Genomic DNA, 10,045 nt, shown 5'->3' with positions numbered 1-10,045 from the left:
GGTTATCTAGCAAAGTAAAGTAAAGCTCTGTAACTAAATAACAGCCCGCTTATCCTGTCAAACTCGGTGAGGTTTCAAACAGAAGGTTTGCGGTGATTTGTAGTGCACCTCAGGTCTTATCTTCCTCAGCGTTTCTTCTGCACTGCCCAGTCTGTTGGAAAGGTGTACAGTCCTTCTCCGCTTAGTGACACATGACTCTGAAACAGGACAAGGCCCGTCCAAACGACCAATCACAAGCCTGCTCTTGAAAAGTTTGTGGAAACCTTTTTATGATTTAAGGTTATTACAACTTTTTTTTATTGTACTACACACTGCACAGTAAACACAGTTACACAGGGCCCAGTCTAGCGGTCCATGACAGAAAAATAATAAATAATAAATAAGATTGTATACTCTATCAATACACCCTAAAACATGTGTAAAGTAGCGCAGGTCTTTAGGAATACAAAATAAATAATGTGGAGTCACCGTGTGTTATGAAGTACAAAGTGAATTGTGAACCTTTAGAGATGTACACCTGGTATCTCACCCACTTTGACATATACTCCTCCCATCATCACCTTACCCAATTCAGTGAACTATTCCCAGTAAGAGGTGCGCCTGTTTTTCCTCATTAACATCTGTACACCCACCGTTATGCCAATGACCTATTAAAGAGTGTTTACAGGAAAAAGATGTTTAAACATTGAATTAGATATATCAATAACATAAAACATAAAGGATCATAGAGATTCTGTATCCTTAAAAATCTGTGTACAGAGCAGGGGATTCTGGGTAGGCTTCAGCAGACCCAGGATTGTACAGAAAAACAACCTTCTCTTCTTTTTTTTTTTAAAGAAAGTCTTCTCAAAACTCAAATTCATTTCTGGTGATTTCCATGTTACATTTGTGGACCCAAAAACCTTGTATCTGGGGGCATTGCAGACAGCATGGATTAATGTACCCTCTGAAATCTTAACCTTCTTAACTCTGAACCCTTTTAACTCTGACTTTTGACCCAGTCAAAATGTTTTAATGGTGTCGAAAAGCAATTTGAAATGCTGGAGGGGGTGTCATGGCATAAACAGTCCCAGACACAGAGTGGACCTGGGTCAGAACACCCTGAGACACAGAGTGGGCCTGGGTCAGAACACCCTCAGCACAGAGTGGACCTGGGCAGTCTCAGTGAAGTGACAGTACTTCTCCTTGTTTTAGTATAACTGTACTATACTCATCTTTAAATAGTGTTCCAGATTGACAGGGGAACCTGGACTGGATCCAACTCTCCAACACTGAGAAACAATTACCAAATAACAATACCAAATATTCATGCCACATGGAAATTCTTTTTGTATATAATTAAATGCACCTAAATTTTAAAAATGTGTTTCGATTTGAATTATCGTTTGAGTTTCCACTACTTTCCCCCATTGTAATTCACTGGTTTCAGTAACAGCTCTCCAACCCGTTAACATTTAACACCCAACGACCAGCAGAGGGAGCCAGTATGTGACGCGCAAGGGGTTGACGTTTGATCTTTACACTCTGTTGCCGATGAAAACGGGACAGACACTGTGTGCTAGTTAGGCTAGGCTAGGCTAGGCTGGGCTAGACTAGGTTGGGCTAGGCTAGGCTAAAGTTGGCTAACGGAGGACAAGTTTGCACTCCTCGCATTAAGGATCATGTCCACCGTTGTCGGATTAGGTATGAATATTCATTAATTCATGAGCTAATGTAGGCATAGTTAAATCGTAATTTGAGAATGTCGTGCTAAAGAATAATCCGAGTTAACCATCCTAGTTAGCAAGTTGGCGCATTAGCTAGTTAGCTACCGTAGCTAACGCCAACTCGCCGTGATGTTTGGAGTGAGTTGAGCTACAGTACCTCGCTGTTGGCTGTAGTGGGGCTGTAGTGGAGCTCTTGGGTGTATGTACAACTATGTGGCTACAAGCTATAGCCAGGAGCGTATGGGACAGTGTGTCGTAAAGTCTCTCTGGTTAAATCTGTGACTGAAGACATAGGACGTGCAGGCATGAGTATATAACTATAAACCAAACAAAAGTTTAAGAAGCTAGTGACGGATTGGTAATAGGCAGGTCAAATTATACTGTTGTGGAAATAAGTTAACAAAGTTGATTTCAAATGTATTTACTTTTGGCCAAGTGAAATTTTTTGTAAGATCAGCATTAACAATGTATATTATAAATAATAAAACTGAAAAGTTTAGAGTGATAGTTATTGTGATTTTCTTCATTTAAAACTGCAAATGAGTAACTAGTGTTAACTTGTTGTTTAAATAAAATACTGAACAAACAATGATGTGTTATTTTTCAGAGAAGCCTACTGAGGAGGGGAGTGATACCTTAGAGGAGGAAAGTACGTCTGCCGTCCCTGAGCTCAGACTAGTGCTCATTGGTCGAACTGGCTCAGGAAAGAGTGCCTCAGGGAACACCATCCTGGGACGACGTCACTTCCTGTCTGAGCTGAGAGCGAGCTCGGTGACACAAGTGTGTGAGCTGGGCAGCATGCAGTTGCCTGAGGATGAGTATGATGAAGACTCCTGCAGGAGGAAGACTGTGGTCGTGGTGGACATGCCGGGGTTTGGAGACACACGGTTGTTGCCGGGTGACGTACACGATGAAATCACCAAGTGTGTGACGCTGAGCGCGCCCGGGCCACACGCCTTCCTGCTGGTCGTCCCACTCGGCCGTTACACACAGGACGAGCAGCGAGCCGCCCAACAGATGCAGCGTGTATTCGGGGAGGAGGCTCTACAGCGCCACACGCTGGTACTGTTCACCCGTGGAGATGATCTGGAGGAGGGCGGAGGAGGGATTGAGGGGTTTCTGGGTGGGGCTGCTCCGGAGGAGCTCAGAGCTCTACTCCAGACCTGCAGGGGTAGATACCACGTTCTGAACAACAAGCAACCGGGGAACAGGGGGCAGGTGAGGGCGCTGCTCAGAAAGGTGGAGAAGATGGTGGCACAGAACGGGGGGCGGTGCTACACCAGCACCATGTACCAGGAGGCGGAGCTTGCCATCCGAGAGGAGCAGAAGAGACTGATGAGAGAGAGAGGGGAGAGATGTGGGGAAGAGGAGGAGGAGAAGGAGGAGGAGAGCACAGATGAAGGGGTGACATCAGCAAAGAGAAAGAGGATGGGCCTGGGGGAGGGGTGGAGAAAGGGAGACATAGGATTGGGGAGGAGAGAGCTGGAGGAGAGGCGGGATGAGGATGGAGAGGAGGAGAGGAGGAGGGAGGAGCAAGGGGAAGATGACAGAACGTGTGAGGGGCGAGGTCTGCTGCAGGAGAGGGGGCAAGGAGGGTGGGAGCAGGGGAGGGAGAGAGGGAGAAAGAGGAGTAACAGGGAAGGTAGGTCACACCTGCTCCCCTCAGTGCTCCCGTTCCGGAAAGAAGCGGCGCTCTCGAGGAAAGTTCTAAAGAGGGTGAAGGTGTTTGTGGCTGCCAGTGCTACAGGCATGGCAGTAGGGGCAGCTCTCGGAGCCGCTGCCCCTCTGGCTGTGGCGGCAGGAGCCTCAGTGATGGGTGGGTCAGTGGGGCTGGTGGCAGCCCAGCTGGCTGAGGTTTCTGTGGCCAGCAGCGCTGGGGTGGGGAAAGCTCTTGGGGTGATTGTAGCCGCCACGACCGGAAAAACAGCTTTAGCTGTAGGGGCGGCCACGGGTGGGGCACTGGGAGGGGCTATGGGGGCTTGGGCTGGGGCAGAAACAGCATCACCTGGGGCAGCTGCACTGGAGGCCCTGGAGCAGGTGGCGGTGATGGGGGCTACAGCTGTGGGCATGGCTGCAGGAGTGGGAGGGGTGTTGGGGGCAGGAGCAGTCGTGGGGGCTGTACTTGAGGGCGGGGCAGTTGGTGCTGCGTTAACTGGAGCTGAAACTTCATCAGGGGCAGCCAGCATCACTAAAGCTGCAGCAGAAACCGTGCTGCAGGAAGTGGCCACCGGGGGCAGTGTTGCAGGTGCTGTGCCGACAGCAGGGGGCACTGTGGTGGAAGGGGCAGCTGCCTGCAGCAGTCAGAGTGCCGTAGCTGGAAGTGGGTTAACAAGCGCTCTAGACACGGTGGGAACGACCTCACGGATTTTAACGGCAGTAGCGGAGATCGGCAAGGCAGCAGTAGGGATCGCGCTGGCCGGGAAACTCGTGGTCAAGGTCGTGAAGGAGAAGGTTCGCTCAGCAACCAGCAGCAGCACAGAGAACAGCTACTCAGAAAAAAACTCCTACGAGATCCACTGGAACAGCTCCCAGTCGTGATTCACCATTGATTTACAAGGATTGGATTGGAGTTTGAGAATTAGGAATAAATCAAATTAGACTGACTTAGACTGCTAATGTAATAAGCATTTATGCTTTAGTTTTACAGTGATTGCTGTTCATTTGAGATGTAATTGATCAGTACAGCTGAAAAGACTGACATTGATGATACTGTGTATTTTACTAGAAGCAGAGATCTTCTCTTGAGTTTGCACTTGGTGCGGTTGCATACTTTTGCACTTAACCTTGTTGGTCATGCCTGAACTCACACTGACTGTGGTGTTTAGGTTAATTTTCATCTGTATCCCAACATGCTGGTCCTGGCTGGTTTCCTGAACATGGATTAACCCTAGTCCTAGCCTGAACTGCAGTGCCATTTTAAATCGGCGAATCAAAACAAAACACCCAAGAACCCAAACAGGGCTTTGACTTGGAGGTGTGTGAAATAGTTATTTTGAGTTTTTTTTCCTATAAATTCATACAGGTGCTATAAAGCAGAATTAGGGAAATGTTTAATCAGCTTTACAGCTCTCAGCAGCAGTGTAAAGTAGGAGCTGAAAGTACTAAATAGGTGCTTGTGAGAAACGCCCTAACGATGTGCCTTCTGATGGGGCAGAAGCTCGTACACCAGCAGCCTGCCCAACTGAGCACAGTAAATCAGAAACATTGAAATGATGTAATGGACATTCATTTAAACAGTAATAAATTCATCATTTTTTCATCAAATTATTTCTGTTGTACTCCATAATCAAACACATCTATATAAGCATTTTAAAACTGCTAAATACCATCTTGGTTACAATAAAGTTTATATAAAGTCATTAACTTGCCTAATTATGAAGTTTAATTTTAAATATAAACAAAATAATCATTTGCTTTACATTGCTTGACTTCTGGTTACGTGATATGCTTTTACTTTAATGCACGTTTTTTATTGTTTTGTTTTTTTCAGTTATTTAATATTGATCACAGATAAGCCAGGCTGGCATGTTGAGCAAACGAAGCCCCTCCGGAACGGGTAGTGGTGCACAGGTGGGCAACCGAGGGCGTGGGGATAACAGACGTCAACTATCAGACACAGGGCGCTTATTAAGCCTTTTAAACTATTACAGCTCTTTGGAGTCTTTGAATAAATGTGCTACCAAACTTGGCAAATGTTTACTTTTTAGTGTTTACAGTAGCGGTGTCGGCGGTGGCGACGATCTAACACTAACAAAACAAATCAGAGACGGCCCTCCTCTCGACCAGCACAGTCATGAATATGTAAATGACCCGCACTTATTCCTTAGCCGCTTATTGCATATTCATTAGCAATGCCGTTAACCATGAACTGTGTGGGCGGGACGGATTTTGAAGGGCGGGTTTTATTAAAAGTAGTAAGGCGCCTCTGCCCATCGACGTACTATCAGACCATGGTGTGGTAAGCGGTGTGATTGGTCAATGTCTCCTGGTCTTACGACAGCAACTAACATGGCTTAGCCAATCAGGATTGAGCCAATCAAAGATGAGCCAATCATGCGCCAGCGGAGCAGGCAGGCGCTGTTTGTAAATGACGTCAGTTCTGGAAAACAAGATGGCTTGGTGTAGTGGCTCGCGCTCCCGTCGGCGAGGCGGCGCGGCGCGTGTCTTCGCCCTCGCAGTGTTTTGAACGGTTTCTAATTTTAAGACAGTCCGAGAACACCGCTGATAGCCCGGTACTTCCCCCGGGGCAAACCGGGACGAGCGGGACGGCGAGAATGGACTCGGGAGACTACTTATCCACTATGGATCCAACGTTATCGGAGCTGGGGGACGAGTTCACCCTGGGGGACATCGACGGTAAGCCCGCGACGGACCCACGCGCTACCGGCGGTTCGGTGAGGAGCGTTTGTCCGGTTTACGCATAAACCGAAGTAATAGCTCGAGGACACGTACGGGTTTGGCCTACTTCCGGCGTGCGCAGTGCTGGATAGTAGTAGCTAAGCTCACCCAATAGAGCAAGGATAGGATACATCAGTAATAGTGTTAGTAGTGATACCAGTAGTGTTAGTAACAGTAGTAAGAGTGTTAGTGAGACTAATAGTGTTACTAACAGTTGTAATAGTGTTAGTAGTGAGACTAAAAGTGTTAGTAACGGTAGTAATAGTGTTAATAGTGAGATGAAGTGTTAGTAACAGTAGTAATAGTGTTAGTAGTGATACCAGTAGTGTTAGTAACAGTTGTAATAGTGTTAGTAGTGAGACTAAAAGTGTTAGTAACGGTAGTAATAGTGTTAATAGTGAGATAAAGTGTTAGTAACAGTAGTAATAGTGTTAGTAGTGATACCAGTAGTGTTAGTAACAGTAGTAATAGTGTTGGTAGTGATACTAATGGTGTTACTAACAGTAGTAATAGTGTTAATAGTGAGATGAAGTGTTAGTAACAGTAGTAATAGTGTTAGTACCAGTAGTAATAGTGTTGGTAGTGATACTAATAGTGTTAGTAACAGTAGTAATTGTGTTTGTAGTCATACTAATAGTGTTAATAGTAATAGGGTTAACAATATTAATAGTGATAGTACTAATAGTGGCAGGTGAAAAAACACACACTGTAGGTATGCACCGAGAGCTACAGGTGGAAAAACACACACACATACTGAAGGTATGTACAGAGAGCTACAGGTTGAAACACACACACATACACACACTGAAGGTATGCACAGAGAGCTACAGGTGAGAAAGAGCGAGAGAGAGAGATCTTCAGACTCGCTCGTGATTGCGATTGCTTTCTCATGAGCGTCTGGAACATTCCCTCCTGGGATCTGCGCTAACAGAACAACAGAGAGAGAAACAACCCTACAGTTCTGGATCTTAGCATGTCACTAATGTAGAAAATGTCAGAACTATGAAAAACTAGCTTCTTAACTTCATTCTCTTATCACTAGCCATTAAGGACAAACTACTGGTTAATTAAAGGCTAATTACATGCTAATACACATTAAAGGTGTATTAGAATGTAATAGGTCAGGTCTGCTTTAATAATTCTGTGTATGTCTAATGGAAATGAATTCGGCACGTATGCAGTAATGAGTGTTACTGAAATCAGTATTTTAAATGCTGCTCAGAGTTGATTACATACTGGAGATTCACAGATTGCAGTTTTCTGAATTATAAATAACAGCATACAGAAACATTTTTGTTCAACTTTTCTTTTAATGGGAACATCTTACATTTCAACATAAAAATGTGCGCTAGGTTTTAGGACAAAACTTTCCTTTCCACAAACCTCCAAATAAAATAAAGAGCAATAATGTAACCTTTCCAATTGAAAACAAGTGCACCAGGCAGTTCAAGGCCCCTTAATATTGATGTGAACATACAGGCCCAATGCACTCGCTGTGTTTGTGCCTCTGACACCCCTGTGCGGTGAGCTAGTGTAAGTGTGACCGGCGTGTAATCGGCTGGATGCATCTCTTTAAGACAGCACACAGTTTGATCCACAGTGTCATAAACTGGTGCCATTCTGGTGGCAGAATCTCATTAGCCTGGAAACATTGAAACTGTGACTACAGCAACTACAGCAGGAACAAATCATCGGTGGTCCGTGGAAGACACAACCTCTTTAGTTGTGATGTGGTTTATATGATGCTCTTCAAGGGAACGCCCACATCCACATACGGAATTATAGTGGAAACGCGGGTCTGATCTCAAACCAGTGGAAAAGCGGGTTATGGTTAGGGGTTAAGGTTAGGGGTTAAGGTTAGGGTTAGGGGTTAAGGTTAGTGGTTAAGGTTAGGGTTAAGGGTTATGGTTAAGGTTAGGGTTAGAAGGAATTTACTGCTAAGAGCTGGCAGGCTGTAATAACACACCTGTGGGTGTCACTGCTGTTTCTCAGTGCTGCTCCAAAAGAGAATGAGTAAGAGCTATGTAACTGTGTGTGTGCGCGTGTGTGCATGCGTGTGCGTCTTCATGCATAGCTGTGCATGTGTTTTGATGCAGAAATAGCCGTGTGGTTGTTGGATGGTTATGGATTTTTCCAGTGGGGCAGCTAATAGTCACATGACTTTACTGTGTTCAGCTAAAAGGAGTCACATGACTTTACTGTGTTGAAATCTGATTGTGGTTAATAATCTCTGTCCAGATGGAGCTGTAATAAGGGTCATATTGGTTAAGTGTGAATGTGACCCTGCAGTAGAGAGATTTGGAGACAGGATGTGTGGTACAGTAGTTACCACACTGTTGGTGTGTGTAAACACTGCCAGACCTCCTAACTCCAGGCCTTCCTGTCAAACACAACCAGTGCCAGCGCAGTGATTAATAGTTTACACGTTTGTTAGGCACTCTTATCCAGCATGTTACAGAGGTAGGTGAATAAGGGGTTAGGACTATTTATATATCATAGAGCACTGTACCAACCACTACACTGTGTGTGTGTTTTACATGAATACAAACACTTTTCTGTGTGTTGTTAATAATGTATCATTAATTCAGAATTAATCAAAAGCTCAAAAGGGCTTTGCTTTATTGTCATTTCAGCTATATACAAGTACACAGCAAAACGAAACAATGTTCCTTCAGGACCATGGATCCAAAATAAAACAAGTGCAACAAACAACAATGTACACGACTGCAAATAATGCAATACAGTGCAATAATGTCATACAATAAATAAATACAAGACAGGACCAATACACAAAGAACAGACAGTGCATTTATTTTTACCAGTACACAGTATTGGGAATACGTAAAATGGGTTGTGCATAGGAGTGAGTGACACGCTATACTGAACTTAGCAGTCTTTGGTAGCAGCCAGAACAATTCAGAGTACAGTACTCTAGTAGCAAGTAGGAATGATGTGCAAGAGTGCAAAAGGAGTGCATATATGTGTGTGAAGTTTGACTTCAGCAACTATTCCGATACAAAAACAGTGTGAGTGAGTGAGTGAGTGAGTGAGTGAGTGTCTATGATTGTATATATATATGTGTGTGTGTGTGTGTGTGTGTGTGTGTGTATATAGAAGTGTCCATTTGTTTAGAATTTGAACTGGAATTGGAATAAAATGTTACTGTAATTTTAGATTGTCATCTTTAATAAACTGACCTTACCCTGGATTCAGCAGTGGATTAAAGTATTAAAGGCTTTTCTGTTGTCATCTTTCCAATTATTAAACCAATTTTTAGAGTTTTTGGTCTGGTTCAACATTGCAAACAATAAGAAAACTCTATCAGTCATTCCCCCCTGTCCCTCTCTTACAGAAATGCTGCAGTTTGTTAGTAACCAGCCTGACTTTCCCGACCTGTTTGAGGAGCAGATGGGATGTGGATCCCTGCAGTCTGGGGTAGGAGGCCCTGTACGCTCCACTGCCCAGCCGGCCCCCACCGCTGCGCACCAACTGAGCTCTGTGGCCCTGACGCCTGCCGTAGCCACGCCCACTTTGGCCCTAACCCCGCCAAACACACCCATTCAGACCATCGCAGCAAGCCAGCAGCTCCGCACACCACACCTGCTCCAACCCCGCCTACAGGTACACACACAAGGCTTACAGGAGTGTTTTGAGCTGACTGAGCGTGTTGAGGAGTGTGTTGAACTGACTTGTGTGTGTTGAGGAGAGTGTTGAGCTGACTGCACATGTTGAGTAGTGTGTTGAGCTGACTGAGCATGTAAAGGAGTGTGTTCAGATGACTGAGTGCATTGAGGAATGTGTTGAGTTGACTGAGTATGTTGAGCTGACTGAGTTGAGGAGTGTGTTGAGCTGATTGAGTGTGTTGAGGAGTGTGCTGAGCTGGCTGTTGAGGATTGTGCTGAGCTGGCTGTTGAGGAGTGTGTTGAGCTGACTGAGTATGT

At 45.1% G+C, this 10,045-nt stretch overlaps 2 protein-coding genes across 3 annotated transcripts in view; both read left to right on the top strand.

Annotated features, from left to right (window-relative positions):
* The first annotated feature begins 1,534 nt into the window (after nucleotides 1-1,534).
* LOC113568179 lies at nucleotides 1,535-4,244 on the top strand. The gene is made up of 2 exons (XM_026996368.2): nucleotides 1,535-1,683; nucleotides 2,314-4,244. Exons 1-2 carry the CDS (start codon nucleotides 1,662-1,664, stop codon nucleotides 4,242-4,244), a joined length of 1,953 nt encoding a protein of 650 aa, XP_026852169.2. The 5' UTR covers nucleotides 1,535-1,661.
* A 1,594-nt stretch (nucleotides 4,245-5,838) lies between these two features.
* Nucleotides 5,839-10,045, top strand: part of srebf2 (sterol regulatory element binding transcription factor 2) — a 15,205-nt gene continuing 10,998 nt past the window's right edge. For both annotated transcript variants that reach the window (XM_026996366.2, XM_026996365.2), the window contains exons 1-2: nucleotides 5,839-6,062; nucleotides 9,457-9,725. In XM_026996366.2, coding sequence (XP_026852167.1) covers nucleotides 5,981-6,062; nucleotides 9,457-9,725 — 351 coding nt within the window. In that variant the 5' untranslated portion in view covers nucleotides 5,839-5,980. The remainder of the gene's footprint in view (nucleotides 6,063-9,456; nucleotides 9,726-10,045) is intronic.

This window comes from Electrophorus electricus, chromosome 4, assembly GCF_013358815.1.
Source record: "Electrophorus electricus isolate fEleEle1 chromosome 4, fEleEle1.pri, whole genome shotgun sequence".
NCBI lineage: Eukaryota > Metazoa > Chordata > Actinopteri > Gymnotiformes > Gymnotidae > Electrophorus > Electrophorus electricus.
Note: the sequence above shows the minus strand (reverse complement) of the source record. Positions and strands in the feature narration are given on the sequence as shown.